The sequence below is a fragment of the Siphateles boraxobius genome, unplaced genomic scaffold, assembly GCF_051911475.1.
Source record: "Siphateles boraxobius isolate OS27281-9 unplaced genomic scaffold, OSU_SipBor_1 174, whole genome shotgun sequence".
Classification (NCBI taxonomy): domain Eukaryota; kingdom Metazoa; phylum Chordata; class Actinopteri; order Cypriniformes; family Leuciscidae; genus Siphateles; species Siphateles boraxobius.
In genome coordinates, this window is record NW_027508782.1 from 55,541 (window position 1) to 81,748 (window position 26,208).

General features: G+C 41.8%; 5 protein-coding genes across 8 annotated transcripts; 3 read left to right on the plus strand and 2 right to left on the minus strand.

Annotated features, from left to right (window-relative positions):
- Positions 1 to 45: 45 nt before the first annotated feature.
- LOC143740590 (uncharacterized) lies at positions 46 to 13,807 on the minus strand. Of its 4 annotated transcripts, XR_013204844.1 has the most exons (5): positions 13,479 to 13,807; positions 12,076 to 13,196; positions 10,918 to 10,971; positions 2,865 to 2,917; positions 46 to 1,669 (listed from the first exon to the last, which is right to left on the minus strand). XR_013204844.1 is itself a non-coding variant. In XM_077232562.1 (2 exons), exons 1-2 carry the CDS (start codon positions 13,541 to 13,543, stop codon positions 12,269 to 12,271), a joined length of 945 nt encoding a protein of 314 aa, XP_077088677.1. In that variant the 5' UTR covers positions 13,544 to 13,807; the 3' UTR covers positions 11,439 to 12,268. The 4 variants fall into 4 exon arrangements, 2 of the variants coding, with proteins under 2 accessions (XP_077088677.1, XP_077088676.1); XR_013204845.1 differs by lacking the exons at positions 46 to 1,669; positions 2,865 to 2,917 and adding an exon at positions 6,849 to 6,956; XM_077232562.1 differs by lacking the exons at positions 46 to 1,669; positions 2,865 to 2,917; positions 10,918 to 10,971 and having other exon boundaries at positions 11,439 to 13,196; positions 13,527 to 13,807.
- LOC143740591 (G-protein coupled receptor 35-like) lies at positions 50 to 1,607 on the plus strand. Its single transcript, XM_077232563.1, has one exon. The coding sequence runs from the start codon at positions 604 to 606 to the stop codon at positions 1,585 to 1,587; it is 984 nt and encodes a 327-aa protein (XP_077088678.1). The 5' UTR covers positions 50 to 603; the 3' UTR covers positions 1,588 to 1,607.
- On the plus strand, positions 4,160 to 5,050 carry LOC143740597 (G-protein coupled receptor 4-like). The gene has a single exon (XM_077232570.1). The coding sequence runs from the start codon at positions 4,160 to 4,162 to the stop codon at positions 5,048 to 5,050; it is 891 nt and encodes a 296-aa protein (XP_077088685.1).
- LOC143740592 (G-protein coupled receptor 4-like) lies at positions 6,857 to 9,089 on the plus strand. The gene has a single exon (XM_077232564.1). It carries the CDS (start codon positions 8,199 to 8,201, stop codon positions 9,087 to 9,089), a length of 891 nt encoding a protein of 296 aa, XP_077088679.1. The 5' UTR covers positions 6,857 to 8,198.
- Positions 13,808 to 16,629: 2,822 nt separating the features above from the next.
- On the minus strand, positions 16,630 to 24,400 carry atf4a (activating transcription factor 4a). Its single transcript, XM_077232560.1, has 3 exons — positions 24,199 to 24,400; positions 22,368 to 22,691; positions 16,630 to 17,646 (listed from the first exon to the last, which is right to left on the minus strand). Exons 2-3 carry the CDS (start codon positions 22,591 to 22,593, stop codon positions 16,853 to 16,855), a joined length of 1,020 nt encoding a protein of 339 aa, XP_077088675.1. The 5' UTR covers positions 22,594 to 22,691; positions 24,199 to 24,400; the 3' UTR covers positions 16,630 to 16,852.
- Between the last annotated feature and the right edge of the window lie 1,808 nt (positions 24,401 to 26,208).

Sequence of the window (26,208 nt, forward strand, 5' to 3'; positions counted from 1 at the left end):
GTCATAAAGATAAGAGTTAGACATCATTCGAAACTGTGAAGGGTCTTTCCATTACAACTTTGTTTTTATTTGTGTACACTCACAATACATATGAATCATTGTGCTTTTGTAAAATTGTCCATTACTTATTAAATGCATCATTATGCAAAATCACGAGCTGGTTCTCTGCATGGAAAACTCATGACCGGCAGATCAATGTGCTACTTTAAGAGAATTGAGTAGTGGAAATTTAACAAACTGAAATGCTCAGTTAATTTAAAGTATGGTGACAGGATGCATGTAACTTTGCAACAAAGCGGTGTGTTAAAAACGCAATTTTATGACATGGCAGTGTGACCCAAAACGTGCTTACTCTTCTGCTACACACTCAAAAGTATGTACTTTTTCCTTCACAACAAAAGAGAAAATAGTGCATTGTATAAGTAGGCGAATTGAAATGCAGCTAATACGTTATTTTGGTTGCTAGATGCTCTTTTTACATCCAGGAGGAATATTTGAGGTCTGCAACTTACAGTAAGCTTTAATAGTCCAGTAATAAAAGTATGATTCCTCGTGTCATGACCCCATTAATTTAGAAACAGACTTTGGAAATCATTGTTAGATATGCCTTTTGGTTTTGAAATATCATGGCTGATCTTAAATTCATGTAGATATAACAGTCCTTCTCGTTCACAGCTTATTTCATCATCATTCCTCATGGAAAACATCTCGGCTTTGAGCCTGAACTCCACCGTCTCCGGGTGGCGCCGTCCGTTGTGGTACCAGTATGATTCCTGTGCCGTGGCTCCTCACTGGTTTATCTTCTACTTTAGTGTTAAAGTATTAAACCTGGTTGCAGGATTCCCAATGAACGCCCTTGTGATGTGGCAGATTCTGAAGAAGAAGAGCGAGGGATCGACATCTGACATCTTTATTTTAAACCTCTCGGTCCTGGACGCATATTTCGGCCTCATGACGCCAGTGGACATGGTCAACCGGCTGTACCTCAACGATCCCAAGATCTGGTATTCCCAACGTTTCGCCTACGGGCTGAAAGACGTGACTCCGTTATTTCTCTCCTGTATTTGTCTGGACAGGTACATCGCTGTGGTCCATCCCATTTTATTCACCGGGATCCGTGATAACCGCATCCGAATCGGCGTCTCCGTGGTGGTTTGGGGGCTCATCCTCGCCTACTCATTGACCAAATGCTTTTTAGGCGTCTTGAGTGTGAACGAAGTCTTCAGCGGAGTCATCCTCGCTGCCTTCTTCCTCATGGTGTTCTGCAACCTGTCCATCATCTGGGTCCTCAGGAAAAGTGTGGCAGGGAAAGAAGTCATGAACCCGGTGAAGAAGAGAGCCTTCAAAATGGTGTCTATCGTCCTCGCCATCATCGTGGTGAACTATCTCCCTCCGGTTGCTCTTTTGCCATTTGCATCAACGTACTCGTTCAAGACGCTCCACTGCAAGGTTCTCCTCGCCGTGTTCTCCATCATGGACTTGAGCTGCACCATCGAGCCTTTGCTCTACATCTCCAAGATGGAGCGATCCGAGTTCTGTCCCTGCCTCGAGAGTCCCTCCCAGAAACCCTTCAACGTTAGCGTCTGAAACGAACCACCGTCTGAACTTTTGTGTGTGATTCTAGACCGTGTTTTTGTCTAATTCTCAACAGGTCTGTCGTGATTGGTCACTGAAAGTAGGGAAAAACACAACATTAAATGCATATAATGAAACAAAACTAAGCAAAATAGATAGACTCATCACCTTTATAAAGGACTGAGAAAAATACCCATATCTTTAGTCACTGATGTCAAAGGTTGTTTCCATCAAACTCTACAGTATTTCAGCACAAATTTGTCTAATTAAATTAAGATTTATTTTTTCATGGACAGGGTAAGCAAAACTACACAGAGTCAATAAAATATGACATTGAATGAACATGATTTGTGCTGAAACCACTTCTATTTTTCTTTTTGGTTTAAGTCAGACTCGGTCCTTGAGAGTCAGTCTTTAGACTAGATTCGTTTCTCTAAATACCTGGCTATGTGTAAATGTGGCCGAAGTTTCTAGTATGCCGAGAAAGACCTTGATTTGCTGGGTCAGGTGTGTTTTTACTGGGGTTGGAGCTAAACTTTGCAGGAGCAGGATCGGACACCCCTGGCTTCAGTCATGTTAATAATTTTGCATCTTACTTGGGCTTTTCAGGTTCTACTCATATAATGTCAGTGCATTTTAATGTTTAATATTAGTACTGTGATGTATGACTCTGGGGATTGGGTTTATGTATTTCCATGGTTTGAAATGCTGATTTTAGCAAAAACCCATTTAGAGCCACTTACTTAATAAACTGCTTATCATTAACATGTTGGCTTCATGAACGTGTGCCAGTTGTTGTGTGTCGTGTTTCCCCTGTTTGCCTCTTTCTGTGCAGCTCATTCATATCGTTTCATTCCTCGTCCCTCTTTTCTGATTGATCGTCAGACTCTGAGAAGATGAAGCTGAACTTCTCTTTCTTCTTATCACTGTTTTGAGTTTTCATCGGATCACCTGATTCTTTTATTTCTCACAGATTAGATACCAAGTGTCCAGGTGAATAATTAAGAACTTAACGCACCACTAATTAAGATGTTAATTAAAATACCTAGGGATTAATTAGGAACGGGCTGAGGTGACACAGATGTACGAGCTTGTAATTGTGTAACAAGATGATGCTACGAGATCAATTAGCATGAAAAACATTTACAGTAGATGGTCACGTGAGCTTGTGTTGCCATTGATCTCTGGCTACTAGAGATGGTTTTATTGACCAGAGAAATAAGGACAAGAAATATCAATATTTGTTGTATTTATTATGCATAAAGGAACTCCAAAAATGATGTACTTACATGTCTGATTATTTATTCTTCTGTTCTGACTATAGCATCCATGTGTGAATACTCTGAAATATCAGAATAACAAGAGAGACGGATTTATCTTCATTTAAACACAGTGAAAACTGTAAAGCAAACAGGTTTGACGCACGACCATGTATGAAACCCCTCTAAAACATTCACAAAACTTCACAGCTTTTCATGAAATGAACACTGTGTAAATAAGTACTTGAATACTTAAGAGAAAAAGGTCTATTCGATCCCAAACTCCACTCATGTTGCTTTTGGGTCAGAAAAAATAAAATTGAACATGAAATAATAAGGGTCTGCCAAATGCATACATGTTGTGTAACCCAAAGGAGTGAAAACCAACAAGAGTTTTACTAAAATCCCAACCATTAAAACCTCCTGGATTCAAATGAAATCTGAACGAGGTGACATGCATGAATAAAAAATTCAAATGCATGAATACATAGCATCTGAAGGAAATGAAATGTGAAAGAAACTCACTGTTGTCAGTCATTAAACATTTGCACCAAATACTAAACTGATGTTCAACCCTAAAGTGTGAGAGAAATGAGAATGCAAAAGATAATAGATCAGTCACCGGATCAATTATCTGTATGAAAACACAAAAGCATTCAAACTAAATTTGAAGTTAGTTGAAACTCTAATGTTTTGGTTGAGTTCACTGAAATGAAACTGTGTTTTGGTACACTGAATTATTTAATGCTCTAAATCGCAGTTGTAAACTCATATATATCGTTCCCCACAGCTGTGGACTCAGTGGCAGAGAGCCAGAAATGTGTATTTGCAAGATGTTACAGTAGATTAACTCATTTGTTCCTTGCATCACTTGTTGACATGAAGCTCTGCAGTTACATCACAAAACTTTGATCATCCCCTTCCATCGAACTGCAGACTTCAACACGAAATTTTCCGCCAGACCCTCCTCTTCATCCAATCACAGACGAGTTCTTCTGCCATACACCTTCTTGTTGACCCAAAAGACCCGCAACAATTGGTCGCGCCCAAAACGTCCCACCTCTGTCTCCCGCGGGATAAGCTTTTAATGGAGCGCCCCGAGAGAGACGCTAAACTGAGCGCGCGTCTAAGTTGGATGATGGTCAGAGAAACGTCGGGAGAAACCGACAAACGAACGGAACAGATTTCTGTGCAATAATTTAACTTGATTTTATGATGAGGTTCTCATAAACAAACTTTTGAAAGGTCGTCACTTTGTTTTGCTGCTGAACAGTCGCTCTTGTCGAAGAACCGAAGCTCTAATTCACAGCTAATCATCATTCCTCATGGAAAACATAACGGGTTTAAGCCTGAACTCCACCGCTTCTGGGTGGCGCCGTCCGTTGTGGTACCTGTTCGAGGAGTGTGCCGTGGCTCCTCACTGGTTTATCTTCTACTTTGGTGTTAAAGTATTAAACCTGGTTGCAGGCGTGCCATTAAATGCCCTTGTGATGTGGCAGATTCTGAAGAAGAAGAGCGAGGGATCGACATCTGACATCTTTATTTTAAACCTCTCGGTCCTGGACGCATATTTCGGCCTCATGACGCCAGTGGACATGGTCAACCGGCTGTACCTCAGCGATGACACAATCTGGTACTCCGTGCGTTTCGCCTACGGGCTGAAAGACGTGACTCCGTTATTTCTCTCCTGTATTTGTCTGGACAGGTACATCGCTGTGGTCCATCCCATTTTATTCACCGGGATCCGTGATAACCGCATCCGAATCGGCGTCTCCGTGGTGGTTTGGGGGCTCATCCTCGCCTACTCATTGACCAAATGCTTTTTAGGCGTCTTGAGTGTGAACGAAGTCTTCAGCGGAGTCATCCTCGCTGCCTTCTTCCTCATGGTGTTCTGCAACCTGTCCATCATCTGGGTCCTCAGGAAAAGCGTGGCAGGGAAAGAAGTCATGAACCCGGTGAAGAAGAGAGCCTTCAAAATGGTGTCTATCGTCCTCGCCATCATCGTGGTGAACTATCTCCCTCCGGTTGCTCTTTTGCCATTTGCATCAACGTACTCGTTCAAGACGTTTCGGTGTAAGATCAGCCTCGCCGTGTTCTCCATCATGGACTTGAGCTGCACCATCGAGCCTTTGGTCCACATCTCTAAGATGGAGCGATCCGAGTTCTGCCCCTGCCTCGAGAGTCCCTCCAAGAAACCCGTCGACGTTAGCGTCTGAAACGAAGCATGCGTGATTTAAGGCTATCTGTGTCTCAGTGGTTCTCAACTGGTGGGTTTTGAGCCAAAACAAGCCCTCAAATCTGTCGTAACGGGGCCATAAACAATGGCTGCGTTTACTCGAAGTCTTAATGCACAGATCCGATTTTTTGACCATATCCGATTTTTTAGCCCGCCTGTTTACATTCACTTTAGACAGGACTGGAGTCCGATATCTGTGTTTACATTAATTCCCGCCCAAAATGATTTTCAGTGATCATTTTACTATGCACATGGTAGACCCTGGTTTTGAATGGCCATGCTATTAAAATTATTTACATAATTCATGTCGGGTGTCATGATTATTTGCCAGCATGGACGAGATACCAGCTGTCATGACTCAAAATCTGACGGAACAGATATATAGTCCGGAAATAATTTTCATTTATCTGGTTTAGATCTAGAAGTCACGGGCAGAGATTGAACACCAGCTCCTGAATGTTTCTGTTCACGCAATTTATTTTCTTTACAAAGATAAATATAAAGTTCCCGCCTCAATATAAAGCTGAGCGAGAGCACACACACACACACACACACACACACACACACACACACACACACACACACACACACACACACACACACACACACACGTCGGCCTCATAATACAGCATTAAAAAGCGTTTTTTGTGAATAAACGTGTCGTCCTCGTCTTGTGCTGGCTTGAATTGTAATGGGAATGGGATATGTGTGAGTAGACGTGGGTCGGATATCCAGATATCGGTTATGTATATGCAGAAAAAAAAGATCTCGTGCGGATTCTTGTGTTTACACGTGTGCATCAAATCCCGATCAGTAATAAAACTAACCATATATAACCAATATGACAGCAGAATAAATAGACTCATTAACTTTACAAATGGAGCAGAAAACTCTTGCTATAGTGCTGTTGATGTCAAAGATCGTATGTGCGTCAAACTCCACACTATTTCGGCACAATTTGATCTGTTACCAGGTAAAAGTCAAATTCAACAGATTGATAGACATGGGCCTCATCCTCAAACACCATGAACAAAACAACAAGACAAAGAAAATATAACCCATATGACTTTAAATACATAAAACTCGCTCACAGAGAGAATTAAGATGATTTGAGCTCAACATTAAACATTAAAACCACTTTTCAATGCAGTTCATGTTAGTTAGGCCTATTCAAGGTCCGCTTTCTATAATAATAATGCATTTCAAAGTTTTTGCTTGTTACTATTGTAAAGCTCAGCATTGTGTTGATGTAAAATCTTGACTCTGATATTAGCAAAAGCCACTTATTTAATAAACTGCTTATCATTAACATGTTGGCTTCATGAACGTGTGCCAGTTGTTGTGAGTCGTGTTTCCCATGTTTGCCTCTTTCTGTGCAGCTCATTCATATCGTTTCATTCCTCGTCCCTCTTTTCTGATTGATCGTCAGACTCTGAGAAGATGAAGCTGAACTTCTCTTTCTTCTTGTCACTGTTTTGAGTTTTCATCGGATCACCTGATTCTTTTATTTCTCACAGATTAGATACCAAGTGTCCAGGTGAATAATTAAGAACTTAACGCACCACTAATTAAGATGTTAATTAAAATACCTAGGGATTAATTAGGAACGGGCTGAGGTGACACAGATGTACGAGCTTGTAATTGTGTAACAAGATGATGCTACGAGATCAATTAGCATGAAAAACATTTACAGTAGATGGTCACGTGAGCTTGTGTTGCCATTGATCTCTGGCTACTAGAGATGGTTTTATTGACCAGAGAAATAAGGACAAGAAATATCAATATTTGTTGTATTTATTATGCATAAAGGAACTCCAAAAATGATGTACTTACATGTCTGATTATTTATTCTTCTGTTCTGACTATAGCATCCATGTGTGAATACTCTGAAATATCAGAATAACAAGAGAGACGGATTTATCTTCATTTAAACACAGTGAAAACTGTAAAGCAAACAGGTTTGACGCACGACCATGTATGAAACCCCTCTAAAACATTCACAAAACTTCACAGCTTTTCATGAAATGAACACTGTGTAAATAAGTACTTGAATACTTAAGAGAAAAAGGTCTATTCGATCCCAAACTCCACTCATGTTGCTTTTGGGTCAGAAAAAATAAAATTGAACATGAAATAATAAGGGTCTGCCAAATGCATACATGTTGTGTAACCCAAAGGAGTGAAAACCAACAAGAGTTTTACTAAAATCCCAACCATTAAAACCTCCTGGATTCAAATGAAATCTGAACGAGGTGACATGCATGAATAAAAAATTCAAATGCATGAATACATAGCATCTGAAGGAAATGAAATGTGAAAGAAACTCACTGTTGTCAGTCATTAAACATTTGCACCAAATACTAAACTGATGTTCAACCCTAAAGTGTGAGAGAAATGAGAATGCAAAAGATAATAGATCAGTCACCGGATCAATTATCTGTATGAAAACACAAAAGCATTCAAACTAAATTTGAAGTTAGTTGAAACTCTAATGTTTTGGTTGAGTTCACTGAAATGAAACTGTGTTTTGGTACACTGAATTATTTAATGCTCTAAATCGCAGTTGTAAACTCATATATATCGTTCCCCACAGCTGTGGACTCAGTGGCAGAGAGCCAGAAATGTGTATTTGCAAGATGTTACAGTAGATTAACTCATTTGTTCCTTGCATCACTTGTTGACATGAAGCTCTGCAGTTACATCACAAAACTTTGATCATCCCCTTCCATCGAACTGCAGACTTCAACACGAAATTTTCCGCCAGACCCTCCTCTTCATCCAATCACAGACGAGTTCTTCTGCCATACACCTTCTTGTTGACCCAAAAGACCCGCAACAATTGGTCGCGCCCAAAACGTCCCACCTCTGTCTCCCGCGGGATAAGCTTTTAATGGAGCGCCCCGAGAGAGACGCTAAACTGAGCGCGCGTCTAAGTTGGATGATGGTCAGAGAAACGTCGGGAGAAACCGACAAACGAACGGAACAGATTTCTGTGCAATAATTTAACTTGATTTTATGATGAGGTTCTCATAAACAAACTTTTGAAAGGTCGTCACTTTGTTTTGCTGCTGAACAGTCGCTCTTGTCGAAGAACCGAAGCTCTAATTCACAGCTAATCATCATTCCTCATGGAAAACATAACGGGTTTAAGCCTGAACTCCACCGCTTCTGGGTGGCGCCGTCCGTTGTGGTACCTGTTCGAGGAGTGTGCCGTGGCTCCTCACTGGTTTATCTTCTACTTTGGTGTTAAAGTATTAAACCTGGTTGCAGGCGTGCCATTAAATGCCCTTGTGATGTGGCAGATTCTGAAGAAGAAGAGCGAGGGATCGACATCTGACATCTTTATTTTAAACCTCTCGGTCCTGGACGCATATTTCGGCCTCATGACGCCAGTGGACATGGTCAACCGGCTGTACCTCAGCGATGACACAATCTGGTACTCCGTGCGTTTCGCCTACGGGCTGAAAGACGTGACTCCGTTATTTCTCTCCTGTATTTGTCTGGACAGGTACATCGCTGTGGTCCATCCCATTTTATTCACCGGGATCCGTGATAACCGCATCCGAATCGGCGTCTCCGTGGTGGTTTGGGGGCTCATCCTCGCCTACTCATTGACCAAATGCTTTTTAGGCGTCTTGAGTGTGAACGAAGTCTTCAGCGGAGTCATCCTCGCTGCCTTCTTCCTCATGGTGTTCTGCAACCTGTCCATCATCTGGGTCCTCAGGAAAAGCGTGGCAGGGAAAGAAGTCATGAACCCGGTGAAGAAGAGAGCCTTCAAAATGGTGTCTATCGTCCTCGCCATCATCGTGGTGAACTATCTCCCTCCGGTTGCTCTTTTGCCATTTGCATCAACGTACTCGTTCAAGACGTTTCGGTGTAAGATCAGCCTCGCCGTGTTCTCCATCATGGACTTGAGCTGCACCATCGAGCCTTTGGTCCACATCTCTAAGATGGAGCGATCCGAGTTCTGCCCCTGCCTCGAGAGTCCCTCCAAGAAACCCGTCGACGTTAGCGTCTGAAACGAAGCATGCGTGATTTAAGGCTATCTGTGTCTCAGTGGTTCTCAACTGGTGGGTTTTGAGCCAAAACAAGCCCTCAAATCTGTCGTAACGGGGCCATAAACAATGGCTGCGTTTACTCGAAGTCTTAATGCACAGATCCGATTTTTTGACCATATCCGATTTTTTAGCCCGCCTGTTTACATTCACTTTAGACAGGACTGGAGTCCGATATCTGTGTTTACATTAATTCCCGCCCAAAATGATTTTCAGTGATCATTTTACTATGCACATGGTAGACCCTGGTTTTGAATGGCCATGCTATTAAAATTATTTACATAATTCATGTCGGGTGTCATGATTATTTGCCAGCATGGACGAGATACCAGCTGTCATGACTCAAAATCTGACGGAACAGATATATAGTCCGGAAATAATTTTCATTTATCTGGTTTAGATCTAGAAGTCACGGGCAGAGATTGAACACCAGCTCCTGAATGTTTCTGTTCACGCAATTTATTTTCTTTACAAAGATAAATATAAAGTTCCCGCCTCAATATAAAGCTGAGCGAGAGCACACACACACACACACACACACACACACACACACACACACACACACACACACACACACACACACACACACACGTCGGCCTCATAATACAGCATTAAAAAGCGTTTTTTGTGAATAAACGTGTCGTCCTCGTCTTGTGCTGGCTTGAATTGTAATGGGAATGGGATATGTGTGAGTAGACGTGGGTCGGATATCCAGATATCGGTTATGTATATGCAGAAAAAAAAGATCTCGTGCGGATTCTTGTGTTTACACGTGTGCATCAAATCCCGATCAGTAATAAAACTAACCATATATAACCAATATGACAGCAGAATAAATAGACTCATTAACTTTACAAATGGAGCAGAAAACTCTTGCTATAGTGCTGTTGATGTCAAAGATCGTATGTGCGTCAAACTCCACACTATTTCGGCACAATTTGATCTGTTACCAGGTAAAAGTCAAATTCAACAGATTGATAGACATGGGCCTCATCCTCAAACACCATGAACAAAACAACAAGACAAAGAAAATATAACCCATATGACTTTAAATACATAAAACTCGCTCACAGAGAGAATTAAGATGATTTGAGCTCAACATTAAACATTAAAACCACTTTTCAATGCAGTTCATGTTAGTTAGGCCTATTCAAGGTCCGCTTTCTATAATAATAATGCATTTCAAAGTTTTTGCTTGTTACTATTGTAAAGCTCAGCATTGTGTTGATGTAAAATCTTGACTCTGATATTAGCAAAAGCCACTTATTTAATAAACTGCTTATCATTAACATGTTGGCTTCATGAACGTGTGCCAGTTGTTGTGAGTCGTGTTTCCCATGTTTGCCTCTTTCTGTGCAGCTCATTCATATCGTTTCATTCCTCGTCCCTCTTTTCTGATTGATCGTCAGACTCTGAGAAGATGAAGCTGAACTTCTCTTTCTTCTTGTCACTGTTTTGAGTTTTCATCGGATCACCTGATTCTTTTATTTCTCACAGATTAGATACCAAGTGTCCAGGTGAATAATTAAGAACTTAACGCACCACTAATTAAGATGTTAATTAAAATACCTAGGGATTAATTAGGAACGGGCTGAGGTGACACAGATGTACGAGCTTGTAATTGTGTAACAAGATGATGCTACGAGATCAATTAGCATGAAAAACATTTACAGTAGATGGTCACGTGAGCTTGTGTTGCCATTGATCTCTAGAGATGGTTACATTAGGGCAAGACATATCAATATTAGCTAGATGTGTGATACATAAAGGACTCCTTAAACAATATACTTACATGTCATGTTCACTTATTCTTCTGTTCTGACTATACCAGCCATGTTTAAATACTCTGAAATATCAAAATAACAAGAGAGACAGATTTATCTTCATTTGAACACTGAAAACTGTAAAGCAAACAGGTTTGACACACAACCATGTATGAAACAATTTTTTTGTCAATGAAATGTGCTATATTTTATTCTGATAGTTTTTACTCAATATTTTGTGGTTTTTTTATACTAAAATGTGTATTTATGCTGTATTTATAATCCATTTATTCACTTTTTGAGCATAGACCCGAAAATTAAATTTCCAACATAAACTCTCATAAATCAGGGGTTTCGGGTCGGGTTAATGTTTAATGTATAGCCTCGGGTTCGGGTCGGGTGCGTAACTAAGAAAAACTATATAGGATATACATATATATATATGCTTGGCTGCTTGGTGTGTTGTGTCGTAATTATAAGAGCACGCGAGAGAAAAACGCAGTCGTGTTGTGACCGAACTAGTGCGAGCGGGAACACAAGCGCAAAACAGTTTTATAAAATTATATATGAATAATTTTTATTTAATCATAGGCTATATCATTTTACAAAACAGTTTTGCACATGTGCTCCCGCGCGTGCTATTTCAGTCACACTCACAACACCAATCAGACTCGTACTGAGAAGGATATATTTGTGTAAATAGTTGTGCAACTGCACAAACTTTGTTTTGAAGTTTAATGTTTGAGTTCCAGGGGAATTTGTGACTGTTTCACCTGTTCAACCACACAAAAATTTCGTAATTAGTAAGTCCGTGCTTTTTCTCTTTTAGGCCTATTGTTATGAAAAATGCACAAAAATACTATTTAAATTTTTTTTTTATGAAACATACATTTTCAAAATCACATTTTACTCTAAAACTGCAAGAAAATCAAAGCCATAAATCTAAACAAGTTGTGTTGAGAATCTGAGGTTGATATGTCAGTAAATGAGCGTTCAGTGAGAGTGTGTTCGGCTGCAGTACCGAACGCTTCCACTAGAGGAAACTCGTCTCACATTCATTTACAATGCGCTCATTTTTGACCGCGAGGAGCACAAGTGTGACTTTTGTTTACGGGACAATTTAACCTGTTCGAATCATGTCCACGTCAAAACCAAGTTTAAAAAAAAATGAGCACTTTAATAAATGCCTCATAATTGTGTGTATACGCCACGGTTGGAAAAATTTCAGTGATCAGCAGGAAATTTTATTTGGCCGCATAAGTCCTGAAAAGTGAAGCCAAAGCGTCTCGATGTCAGCGTCATATTAGGACTTTCACGGCTTCACTTTCACCAATGGAAGAGAGTGAAGGGGCGTCGTCCATCTTTTTTTACAGTCTGTGATCAGCGTTGGGTAATCCTGGCCCAGATCGCTTGAAGAATCTCCCGGCTGGCCGGCGGACCGCTGACCGACGTCACGTATCCCGGATAGCGCTCGAAAAACTCGGGAGCGGGACAAGTCGGGCTCATCTGTGCCTCGTCAGGCGAGGACACGAGAGGAATCAGTTTGGCGTGAGCGTAATCAATCTCAAAGCCCTCGAAAATAAGCCCCACCCCCCAGGCCCCAAGCCCCGCCTCCAGGAGCCGGGACACCTTCCGAGCCGCGAGCACCATCCGGATGTACTCGCTCTCCTCCAATCGGAAGATATCACTGGATAACGGTTTACGGGGAACCAGGACAGTCAGTCCGGGTGTGTTGGGAAACGGCGTGAGGAACGCAACATGTTCGTCGTCTTCCCAAATTCGCCAGTGCTTTTCTTCTCCGCGAATGATGCGCGGGAACAACCCGGGATCGGAGGATTCGCCTAGAAAGGTGTAGTTTAAAGGCGCGTTGGGTTTGGGAAGATGAACACGGATGCGATTCTTAACCGCGTCTAAATCAGAGTCGGTCCAGCGCGGTCCGCTTCTGGAACTGATGTACCCGGGGTCGAACGCCTGGAAGTCCTCATCCGGGGCGAGGTGAGGTTTCCAGCGAGACTCGAGGCCGTGGAGGGGAACGAGGAGCAGCTCGGCCCGGTTCTGCGGTGTGTGGACCAGAGCGCAGCGCTGAACACACAGACTCTCACACAGCAGGAGCGCCACGGTCCTCGCGGCCCCAAACACACGCAGGAACTCGTCCTCAGGCCAGTGGAAGAGGCTGTGTGTGTGAGTGTGTGTGTGAGTGACGACAGCGACCCCTGGTGTCCACGGGGAGGAGTGCAGGAACGCCTGCAGATCTGAAGTGTGCCAGAACACACACCTCTCCTGGAGATCAGACACGCATGAGGACATTCTGGGAACCAGAGACAGAAGTGGCAGATATTAAAATGATAAATGATAGATTCAGTTATTTATTTAGTGGGTCTTTCACTCACAGACACACAAACACACACTTACAGAAACACACACACTATATTACACAGAGACTCTCTTACAGACACAGAGACTCACTCTCTCTCTCTCTCTCTAACACACACACGCGCACGCACGCACGCACACACACACACACACACACACACACTCTCTCTCTCTCTCTTACAGAAACACACACACACACACACACACATTTCTGTACCTTCCCAATAAGCTGCCGACGATCACAGCACAACTGTTGAAAATCCACCGCTGACTTATTTTCATGAGGATCTGAGATCTTCAGCTGAGAAACAACACAGTAAAGACCAGAACGGCTCGAGCTCACTGACTTCCGCGTCAGAAACTTTCTCCATCATCAATATCCTGAGGAACAGCGCCTCCTGCTGGCCGGAAGCGGAACTATGCCGTGAGTTTAAACTTGTCCACCAGGGGGCGCCAAAGCCTCAGAGAGCGAGATTAACCTATGAGAGAGTCCAGAAGCTCGAGTATTCGCAACAGCTCCGGGAGAAAGACGTCAATTTGCTCTCTGTACATTGCCGTGTGTAAATATTCTCATTTGTAGTTCTCTACTAATGTTAATCTTTTTTTTTTTTTTTTTTTTCATAAAAGCTTACAATGACATTTAACATCAAAAATAAGCCAAACAGATATTGGGGAAAACATATAACAGTTAGATATACATTCTACAGAGTAAAACATTCAATTCTACAAATTATTTTTTACAATATAACAGATGTTTTTATACACTTTTTATTTCTAGTGATTGAATTCAATGAGTCAAAATATTTTTTAAGATCTTTACACTAATGTAAACCAGTGTAGTGTTACAGTTACAGTACCATAAAACAATAGCCTGATAATAATATTAATAAAATCCTTGCACATCTCATTTAGTCAATAAACAGATTAATATCTATTCACAATTATTTGCTAAGAGTGCATGACTCATGAGTTTCTGGTTTGCTTGACTGAGCCGGTGAAATCCGGTTTGAGCGTGTTAAAACCTCTCTCTCACACACACACACACACACACACACACACACACGTGAATCGCTCACACACACACTCCCTAATGACTCTCTCTCTCTCTCTCTCAGTCTTAATGTGCGTTGTTTGGACATTCACATCCAAAAGCATTTACAAATACAAATAAATAGTGCAAAACACTGTAATTGGGGGGTTGATCTGCCTTCTGTGAAAGTCAGATTTGACTGTATTTAGAGCAATTAAATTAAAAATACAATCGACACATTAATGATTTGCTGCAAAAAAGTGAAGTGTCACTTTACAGTTTTTTCCCAATCTCCAATACTGTAACACACAAAAGCATATACCGATGAGTAAATATGGCTATATCGCTGTATGGTGGACAGACTTACAGCATTGATGTTGTTAAATGTGTCGTCATTATTCAAGATATGCTCTTGTACATCTGTAAACAAGCGTCCTCGTCCTCCGTGATGTCTTTGCCTTTCCACTCTCTACAGAATTCAAACACAGTATGTGTTGAGGAACTAAACAATGACAAAGAAAGGACGTACAGCATGATAACAACCTCATTCGTTCAATGCAGTGGAGTAAATGGATGGCTTAGAGTTACAAATGTTTACGCAATACTATGCAGGCATATGTATTTTACAGTACATTACTGTAATGCTAGTCATTAGATAGTTGCACCGCTGTTCTCATTTCTGAAGGTTCGGATTATGGACGTAGTAATCTCATCAGAGACGGCTCTTCTTCTTTGCCCTCGTCCTCCTCTTGCTCTCTGTCCATTGTTGAAAACAGGTAATCTGACCTTTGACCTATTTATAAGCCTGTACTACAGTAAAGCAGTGATTGGTTAGTGATCAGTTAAGCAATTGGTGTTTGCACATGTGAGGAGTGTGTGTATGACCTGGTGAATAACTGTAGCATTTTGATTGGTGGTGTTTGGAAAAGGAAAGCAAGTCACTTCCTGTTTAGATTTTTGTGTTTTAGGAAGAGAATTGTGTGTAGTGTTTTGAAAAAAGTGTTTTATGCAATTGAAAATTGAGTCTAAGGCTGAGAAATAGCTTATGGTAAAAACCGTAAACTAATTTTGAGTTTACACTAATAAGAGATCCGAGTCTCTATGACAGGAAGATGTTCAGTCTCTCGTCGAATCCGATTAGAGGATCAGCGAGTTAAACATCTGTGAACAACTAGAGCTAATGACTGATCACACACACACACACACACACACACACACACACCCTTAATCTCTTAATGAAGATAATGTGGTATTAACCCACTAAACTGAGGATCAGATTCTGTCCTTTCTGTCTCTGAAACACACACTGCAGTTCAGTCTGAACATCTCACAGCGATCCCTTTGACTAATGTGTGTGTGTGTGTGTGTGTGTGTGCAGTTTGTCCTTCGGTGTCTGTTACAGGAACGGATGGCCAGGATTCATCTCACACTCCCGTGAGAAACCTGCACTTCAGTCTAAACACACATCCATCTGTTCCTCAGGAGTCACAAGAGCAAATGTGTTTTACATCTGTAATGCTCACACACACACACACACACACACACACACACACACACACACACACACACACACACACACACACACACACACACACACACACTCGATTAGACGTATTTTCAACATCAGTTCTTGAGGTTTTTATCCATGCAGCCTTGAACAGTGTGTGTACATTATATATATATATATAAACACACACACACAGTGGGAAGACACTTATGAATTGAAGTGCATTACTGAATGCAAAGTACATGAAAACTAGTGTATTACACTACAGATTTAGGTAATATAAAAGTACATTTTTTTAAATATGGATTCCTTTTGACATTTAGCAAACGTATTAGACTTTAATGGGATAATCTACTTTAGTGACATAAAAATACTAAAACAATTGTTGAAAATCAAAAATTAAGCAGATTAAACATTACAATCTCGTGTTTGTGAGGAACTGCAGGGGTTCATAAATTAATGAAAATGTAATAACGCAAATGTGTAAAATTTAAAAATGAAGATACACTGTTGAAAGTGTGAATGGGCAAGTGTGTGTGTGTGTGTGTGCGCTTGCGCAACTCCAAAAATAATATTTAAAAGAAAAATATTTACTGTCCGTTTGTGAACATTAAGTAATAATGTAACCAATAAGAAAAGTAACTAGTCTTAATTAGAACCATTATAAATTTTATATCCAATTACAATATAGGCTAATTTTTAGAATATGATTATGTAATCAGCCCTGTTTAATACACATCTTATGTGAATCTCATACTTTTATCACATCGATTTGTTATACACTGTCGAGAGTTGTGAGAGAGCAGAGATGGAAACACCCAGAACACCGGCGACAGAAGAGTTGTCTTTATTAGAAAACAGTGAAGCGGTTTTACAAGCCGACACACACTTCCCCGCGACAGACCTAGCATGTTTAGCTGGTTTTAAATAGCCTATTTACAAGCAACAGATTCAGTGTAACAACTGTGAATGATGCGGCCCTTCCTGGACGAGAACGGGAGGATGAATCAGTGAAAGAGTTTAATAGTGCAGACGACACGCACCGGATCATAACCTAACCGGATCCGGCAGAATCCTGGGCTTTAGCTTTGCTCCTGCGGTTCTTGGCGGATCGAACTTCCTCCATGAGATCCGTGAGATATTTGATTTCCCGACTGATGGATTCTGCTTTCTCCGCCAGCTCGCGGTTCCTCTTCTCCAGGTCGGAGCACTGTTGGGACAGAACCTCCTGCTCGACCCGCTTCTTATGCCGGTACCGTGTCGCTGCCGTCTTATTCTGCTCCATCTTCTTCAGCTTCTTCTCCACTACTTTAGGAGCGCCGGGAACGGCCTTCACTCGGCCTGTGACGACTGGATCCGGGTCGGTTCTGGAGTAGGGTTTGGTTCTGGAGGATCCTGCGGGATTCGGCTCTGGTTGGTGAGTCGGGGATTCAGACACTGAGATTCCACTATCGCTATCGGATGAATCGTCGGAGCCGCTCTCCTCCTCTTCCGGGCTCAGAACCACCACGATGTGAGATGGACTCAGACTCAGAATGATCCCGGGAGTGGGAAGCACGGATACTTCACTTCCCAGATCTAACGTGTCGGCGGGATCAGGCTCGGATTTGATCTCGACGGGTGTTTCCGATGGTTCTGGGATGGGAAGGTCGAGGGTCAGCGCCAGCTCTGAGGAGCAGAACGGGAGGGAATCCAGGTCCAGATCCATGTCGGTGTCCAGGCAGGCCAGCAGATCTTCTGGAGAACTGGGAGGCTCGTCTGAGTCACATGATCCGATCAGAGAATCCAGGTCCAAGTCACTCAGGTCTAACTTCTCCGTCATCCAATCCATGCCAGAAAACACATCGCCTGTGTGTTTGTGTGTGTGTGTGAGAGAGAGAGAGAGAGACGCATAATTAAATGCAATGCATACTCAAGTTCTCAGTAGCAGAGAAAAACTCTGGAAGTTTTCCAGAAAAATTATTTGTCATGTTTTGAAAAATAAGTCATTTTTGTGTTAACTGAAATAAGCTTCACATAAAAACGGCAGTACTAGTATATCTCTGAAATCCAATATTTTAGAGTTTTGGTTTTACTAATGATTCTGTTCAGTGTTATTTTAATATCATTAGGATACTACTATAGTTTCAGTAATATTTAGAATTTATTTATATTTTAGTTTAAGTTGAAACTTTAAAAGTTTCCGCCATTTTTATTAGATTTTATATGTCTAGTTTTTATGAATTAATATTTCAGTTTTAGTTAAGTTAAACTGCATGAAAAATCACAAAATAAAATGAGGTGCTTTTTTGCATATTAATGTGATGCATTTTGAAGTTTCCAGTGTGTGTTTGCAGTGTAGAAGTATAGTGTGTGTGTTTCAGTGAAGTCATCCAGTGTGTGTGCGCAGTGTAGAAGTATAGTGTGTGTTTCAGTGAAGTCATCCAGTGTGTGTTTGCAGTGTAGAAGTATAGTGTGTGTGCAGTGTAGAAGTATAGTGTGTGTGCAGTGTAGAAGTATAGTGTGTGTGCAGTGTAGAAGTATAGTGTGTGTTTCAGTGAAGTCATCCAGTGTGTGTGCGCAGTGTAGAAGTATAGTGTGTGTGCAGTGTAGAAGTATAGTGTGTGTGCAGTGTAGAAGTATAGTGTGTGTGCAGTGTAGAAGTATAGTGTGTGTGTTTCAGTGAAGTCATCCAGTGTGTGTGCGCAGTGTAGAAGTATAGTGTGTGTGCAGTGTAGAAGTATAGTGTGTGTGCAGTGTAGAAGTATAGTGTGTGTGCAGTGTAGAAGTATAGTGTGTGTGCAGTGTAGAAGTATAGTGTGTGTGCAGTGAAGTCGTCAAGTGTGTGTGTGCAGTGTAGAAGTATAGTGTGTGTTTCAGTGAAGTCATCCAGTGTGTGTGCGCAGTGTAGAAGTATAGTGTGTGTGCAGTGTAGAAGTATAGTGTGTGTTTCAGTGAAGTCATCCAGTGTGTGTGCGCAGTGTAGAAGTATAGTGTCTGTTTCAGTGAAGTCATCCAGTGTGTGTGCAGTGTAGAAGTATAGTGTGTGTTTCAGTGAAGTCATCCAGTGTGTGTGTGCAGTGTAGAAGTATAGTGTGTGTTTCAGTGAAGTCATCCAGTGTGTGTGCGCAGTGTAGAAGTATAGTGTGTGTGCAGTGTAGAAGTATAGTGTGTGTTTCAGTGAAGTCATCCAGTGTGTGTGCGCAGTGTAGAAGTATAGTGTCTGTTTCAGTGAAGTCATCCAGTGTGTGTGCGCAGTGTAGAAGTATAGTGTGTGTTTCAGTGAAGTCATCCAGTGTGTGTGTGCAGTGTAGAAGTATAGTGTGTGTGCAGTGAAGTCGTCAAGTGTGTGTGTGCAGTGTAGAAGTATAGTGTGTGTTTCAGTGAAGTCATCCAGTGTGTGTGCGCAGTGTAGAAGTATAGTGTGCGTTTCAGTGAAGTCATCCAGTGTGTGTGCGCAGTGTAGAAGTATAGTGTGTGTGCAGTGTAGAAGTATAGTGTGTGTGCAGTGTAGAAGTATAGTGTGTGTGCAGTGTAGAAGTATAGTGTGTGTGCAGTGAAGTCGTCAAGTGTGTGTGTGTGTGCAGTGTAGAAGTATAGTGTGTGTTTCAGTGAAGTCATCCAGTGTGTGTGCGCAGTGTAGAAGTATAGTGTGTGTGCAGTGTAGAAGTATAGTGTGTGTTTCAGTGAAGTCATCCAGTGTGTGTGCGCAGTGTAGAAGTATAGTGTCTGTTTCAGTGAAGTCATCCAGTGTGTGTGCGCAGTGTAGAAGTATAGTGTCTGTTTCAGTGAAGTCATCCAGTGTGTGTGCGCAGTGTAGAAGTATAGTGTGTGTTTCAGTGAAGTCATCCAGTGTGTGTGCGCAGTGTAGAAGTATAGTGTCTGTTTCAGTGAAGTCATCCAGTGTGTGTGCAGTGTAGAAGTATAGTGTGTGTTTCAGTGAAGTCATCCAGTGTGTGTGCGCAGTGTAGAAGTATAGTGTCTGTTTCAGTGAAGTCATCCAGTGTGTGTGCAGTGTAGAAGTATACTGTGTGTTTCAGTGAAGTCATCCAGTGTGTGTGCGCAGTGTAGAAGTATAGTGTGTGTTTCAGTGAAGTCATCCAGTGTGTGTGCGCAGTGTAGAAGTATAGTGTCTGTTTCAGTGAAGTCATCCAGTGTGTGTGCAGTGTAGAAGTATAGTGTGTGTTTCAGTGAAGTCATCCAGTGTGTGTGCGCAGTGTAGAAGTATAGTGTCTGTTTCAGTGAAGTCATCCAGTGTGTGTGCAGTGTAGAAGTATACTGTGTGTTTCAGTGAAGTCATCCAGTGTGTGTGCGCAGTGTAGAAGTATAGTGTGTGTTTCAGTGAAGTCATCCAGTGTGTGTGCGCAGTGTAGAAGTATAGTGTGTGTTTCAGTGAAGCCATCCAGTGTGTGTGCACAGTGTAGAAGTATAGTGTGTGTTTCAGTGAAGTCATCCAGTGTGTGTGCACAGTGTAGAAGTATAGTGTGTGTTTCAGTGAAGTCATCCAGTGTGTGTGCGCAGTGTAGAAGTATAGTGTGTGTGCAGTGTAGAAGTATAGTGTGTGTTTCAGTGAAGTCATCCAGTGTGTGTGCAGTGTAGAAGTATAGTGTGTGTGCAGTGAAGTCGTCAAGTGTGTGTGTGTGTGCAGTGTAGAAGTATAGTGTGTGTTTCAGTGAAGTCATCCAGTGTGTGTGCGCAGTGTAGAAGTATAGTGTGTGTGCAGTGTAGAAGTATAGTGTGTGTTTCAGTGAAGTCATCCAGTGTGTGTGCGCAGTGTAGAAGTATAGTGTCTGTTTCAGTGAAGTCATCCAGTGTGTGTGCGCAGTGTAGAAGTATAGTGTCTGTTTCAGTGAAGTCATCCAGTGTGTGTGCGCAGTGTAGAAGTATAGTGTGTGTTTCAGTGAAGTCATCCAGTGTGTGTGCGCAGTGTAGAAGTATAGTGTCTGTTTCAGTGAAGTCATCCAGTGTGTGTGCAGTGTAGAAGTATAGTGTGTGTTTCAGTGAAGTCATCCAGTGTGTGTGCGCAGTGTAGAAGTATAGTGTCTGTTTCAGTGAAGTCATCCAGTGTGTGTGCAGTGTAGAAGTATACTGTGTGTTTCAGTGAAGTCATCCAGTGTGTGTGCGCAGTGTAGAAGTATAGTGTGTGTTTCAGTGAAGTCATCCAGTGTGTGTGCGCAGTGTAGAAGTATAGTGTCTGTTTCAGTGAAGTCATCCAGTGTGTGTGCAGTGTAGAAGTATAGTGTGTGTTTCAGTGAAGTCATCCAGTGTGTGTGCGCAGTGTAGAAGTATAGTGTCTGTTTCAGTGAAGTCATCCAGTGTGTGTGCAGTGTAGAAGTATACTGTGTGTTTCAGTGAAGTCATCCAGTGTGTGTGCGCAGTGTAGAAGTATAGTGTGTGTTTCAGTGAAGTCATCCAGTGTGTGTGCGCAGTGTAGAAGTATAGTGTGTGTTTCAGTGAAGCCATCCAGTGTGTGTGCACAGTGTAGAAGTATAGTGTGTGTTTCAGTGAAGTCATCCAGTGTGTGTGCACAGTGTAGAAGTATAGTGTGTGTTTCAGTGAAGTCATCCAGTGTGTGTGCGCAGTGTAGAAGTATAGTGTGTGTGCAGTGTAGAAGTATAGTGTGTGTTTCAGTGAAGTCATCCAGTGTGTGTGCAGTGTAGAAGTATAGTGTGTGTTTCAGTGAAGTCATCCAGTGTGTGTGCGCAGTGTAGAAGTATAGTGTGTGTTTCAGTGAAGTCATCCAGTGTGTGTGCAGTGTAGAAGTATAGTGTGTGTGCAGTGTAGAAGTATAGTGTGTGTGCAGTGAAGTCGTCAAGTGTGTGTGCGCAGTGTAGAACTATAGTGTGCGTTTCAGTGAAGTCATCCAGTGTGTGTGTGTGCAGTGTAGAAGTATAGTGTGTGTGCAGTGTAGAAGTATAGTGTGTGTGCAGTGAAGTCGTCAAGTGTGTGTGCGCAGTGAAGTTGCCGAGTGTGTATGTGAGTGCGGTGAAGTCCTCCAGTGTTCGTGTGTGTGCAGTGAAGTCGTGTGTTTGTGAAGTGAAGTCGTCTAGAGTGTGTGTGCAGGGAAGTCGTTAAGTAAAGTCATCCAATATGTGTATGGGTGTATGTGTGTGCGCAGTGAAGTTGCCCAGTGTGTGTGTGTGCGCAGTGAAGTTGCCCAGTGTGTGCGCACGCACGCAGTGAAGTTGCCCAGTGTGTGTGTGTGCGCAGTGAAGTTGCCCAGTGTGTGTGTGTGGATGCGCAGTGAAGTTGCCCAGTGTGTGTGTGTGCGCAGTGAAGTTGCCCAGTGTGTGCACACGCACGCAGTGAAGTTGCCCAGTGTGTGCACACGCACGCAGTGAAGTTGCCCAGTGTGTGTGTGCGCACGCAGTGAAGTTGCCCAGTGTGTGTGTGTGCATGCGCAGTGAAGTTGCCCAGTGTGTGCGCGCAGTGAAGTTGCCCAGTGTGTGTTTGCATGCGCAGTGAAGTTGCCCAGTGTGTGCGCGCAGTGAAGTTGCCCAGTGTGTGTGTGGATGCGCAGTGAAGTTGCCCAGTGTGTGTGTGGATGCGCAGTGAAGTTGCCCAGTGTGTGCGCGCAGTGAAGTCCTCACCTGAACTCTGCTCTGGCTCAGACTGAGTCCAGCAGAGCGACTGCAGCTCTTTACACCCGACAGAAGCGAGAGGAGAGGGAGAGAGGGGCGAGAGACACGAGGAAGAGGAGAGGGGTGAGGAAGACCCCGCAGAGAGAGCGCACTCCTCGTCTCCGTCCAGCAGGGGCCCGAAGGGGTCAGCCGTCAGAGATGAGGGCCCCAGGATCAGGACACTCGTCTGAGACATGGCACACGTGATGAAGGGGTTCGAGAGAGAGTGTGTGTGTGAACGCGCTGGTTATGCTGTCTACAGCAGCAGAGCTGTGGCTGGAGGACACGAGAGACCTGAAACACAACATTAGGGACCGAACGTTAGGGACTCTTACATCTCACTACACAATGAACATTTCAGAGGGAACGAGACAGTCAAACCTACACAAATTCAGACACCTTCAACATTTCTCACATATTACTTGCTATAGTTTAGAAAACGATAATACTAAAAATGTTAGACTGTCTCACGAATGAATGATGAATATCTGTCAGCTGTTAAATTTAACTACACAATTAGATAATACCAGTTTAGCTCAACCAATTACCAAGCAATGCTTCATGTTGTTCAGCCTGTGGTGTAAAAAGGTGCATTAGTTATTAAAGAAAAAACCCTTCAGCAAAACATGATCAGCTCAAAGTGTGGGAATACATTTTAATGGTAGTCACTGCATGAAGAATTTTTGGGTATAATGTGTCATTTATTTTGATACCCTTACTTACATAAATGAATTATAGTGTCCTGCACATACTAGTAAAAAAATAACAAAAATGATATCTGGGGACAGAATAATTTTTGGTTTTACTGCATTTGATTTAAGTGTAAATGATGTACTTAAGCTTAAAGGTCAAGAATCTTATGAGTGTTTTGGTAATTTTGAGAATGGACAATATCTGGAGGGAGAAAACAGCATTCACACTATTAATCGCATTGTCAAAAAAAAAAAAAGTTCAATGGCAACAGGTTTCCACATCTGTGAGGTGGCATCAACACTTAAAAGTTTATTAATTATTTAAACGTAGCATATTTTAATATAGTACTGTGAACTCAGTAGATGAATGCAGGCATTTCTCAAAGGTTAACACCCAAACACCATTTTTTTTAAAAGTAGAACTGGTTCTCAATTCCCAACCCTTGCTGGAGGGAAGATTTAAGTAACAAAACTGGCCCTTTATTTCATAAAGGAAATAAAACTTCCCTAAATCGTAACCAGTTGTAATTATCAGCACCATAAACCAGTCTGTCCAGTCTCTAAACTGCCTTAGGGAATTCAAGTTTAGCCCATTAAAAAAAACACCCTACTGCCTACACACATTTACTTCCCCAATATTTACCAACCCTAAACTACTCCTACTTACAACTATATTTAACCCAGTTAGTAAATCACCTCTAAGCAGGAAATTCCCCGCCCTTCCCGACAACATCTCCTAATATGGTCATAAGAACGGTTAACCCCGCCCCATGGTTCCTACAAATGATGACGTGTCGCTGACGACCTCGCGCCATTTCCAGCGCTCACTATGGGGCCGCGGTCACGCGGAAACAACGCGCGCGCCATTTTGTGGTGCAACGTTTCCGTTAAAAAGTCCCGATTGTTTATTTTATGGAACAGCGCGTGTCAGTCTGTCAAAACAAAACGGCGATCGTTTGTAACACACTATGGGCAGCAACACCGTATTGTTGAACGTCAAACTGGGTTAGTTTAACAAAATACAACAGCTTTTCAAAAGTTGGACGTGTTTATGACAATCCTTATTATTACACCACAACACCAAACGTCAAGAGATGAGATATACTTACGCCATTTTGCCAAAAAGAGCCAGTGCAATTGACCTCTGCACTCACTGCCGGATTTGCCGCCGCGTATGTAGCCGCTGCAAGCCGCTAAACTGCCATGATTCCCGCGGGAGAGAGCGCTGTCTGTAGAGTTACTGTAGCACGGGAGACAGAAAACGAAGAAATGGCAGCGCTTCCGCTTATATACTCACACATTACACCCACACTGTGACCTTCCGCCGCACCCAATCTCCTCGTGTCGCTGTGTCTGGATGCTGATTGGTTTATGAGCCTGTCAATATTTAGCAAACAAATAGTACCCACATTTTAACGTTCTCTATTTTTTTTAGTTAAAATTACAGACAAGTACAATGCAAAAAACCCCCCGAAAAAACAAGATAAATACAAAGCATTGTAAATACAGTTAAGAATGTATAAAACAAAGAATAACAACAACTAACGTCTAAAATTAACATGTATTATTAACGTTCTCATGGTAGATCAGGTCCCTGGTGAAAAAAAAGCTAAGTATACTTGCAGCCAGACTAATTATCAGTATACTTCAAGTGTGTTAATGATTAGTTAACTTGAAGTGTGCTATTTTGAAACTCATACTATGTAAATTTTAGTTGTAATTAAATTGTAGTAAAGCACGAGTATAATAGCCTCATTACCATTGGCTTATTCCAAATACTACACATTGCATACTTTGTCTTCAATAATAAATGCACATTATTAGACAAATATTACTATACTTTGTACAAAATACTATTGTATACTATAATGTATTTTGAAATACTTTAAATGCATTGTTACAATGATCATTTTCAGCACACAGTTAAAATAGCCTATACCTAAAACATATATTTTTAATAAAGTGCAAATAAATACACTTTTAAAAAATAAACTGAATTTTCACTTCAAGTATATTATTCTAAAATATAAGTAGGGCTACAATTCTTGTGGTGTGTTAAAGGTTGTATTGTGAAAACAGGTAGAAGCATGATGCTAATATACTTTTAATATATTTAAAGATAGTACTATTTTTGTTAGTATATTTGCAATGTACTATTGAAAAAGGGAATATATTTCAAATACAATAAAATATATTTTTTTTCACTAGGGGTGCGATGAGCACAGACAGGAAACGGAAAGGAATCGGGTTAAATTAAATAGATAATACAAATAAATAACTGATTTTAAAAGTGATTATATATATATATTTATATAAATATATATATATATATATATTATATGAGTCATTCTAGAATTTGGGGTACATTTCGAGTCTGCCAGATAAACCTTCTTTTATTTAAAAAAAACAAACTTTTTTGAAGCAGTTTTGAATAACACAAACTAGAATGTACATTTCCAGAAGAAAATGTGAAGTGGTGCTTGCAGTGGCAATACTCGTCACTCGGTTGCTAGAGTGTGGTACATGATTGCATACGAACCAACAAACATGTCTGTATGACGTTTTGGTGCTGAGATATGGCTTATTCATGTGTTCAGGTTGTTGCTAGGTGGTTGCTATGGTGTTCTGAGTGGTTGCTATGCGGTTGCTAGGGTGTTTTGGGTGGTTGCTAGGGTATTCTGTGTGGTTGCTGGGGTGTTCTGGGTGGTTGCTAGGGCGTTGCTATGGTGTTCTGGGTCGTTGCTAGACGGTTGCTAGGGTGTTTTGAGTGGTTGCTATGGTGTTGCTAAGCGGTTGCTAGGGTATTCTGGGTGTTTGCTAGGGTGTTGCTAGCATGTTCTGGGTGGTTACTATGAGGTTGCTATGGTGTTTCTAGGTGGTTGCTAGGGTGTTGCTAGGATGTTCTGGGTGGTTACTATGAGGTTGCTAGGTGGTTGCTATGGTGTTTCTAGGTGGTTGCTAGGCGGTTGCTAGGGTGTTTTGGGTGGTTGCTATGATGTTGCTAGTTGGTTGCTAGGGTGATCTGGGTGGTTGCTAGGGTGTTGTGGGTGGTTGCTATGATGTTGCTAGGTGGTTGCTAGGATATTCTGGGTGGTTGCTAGGGTGTTACTAGGGTATTC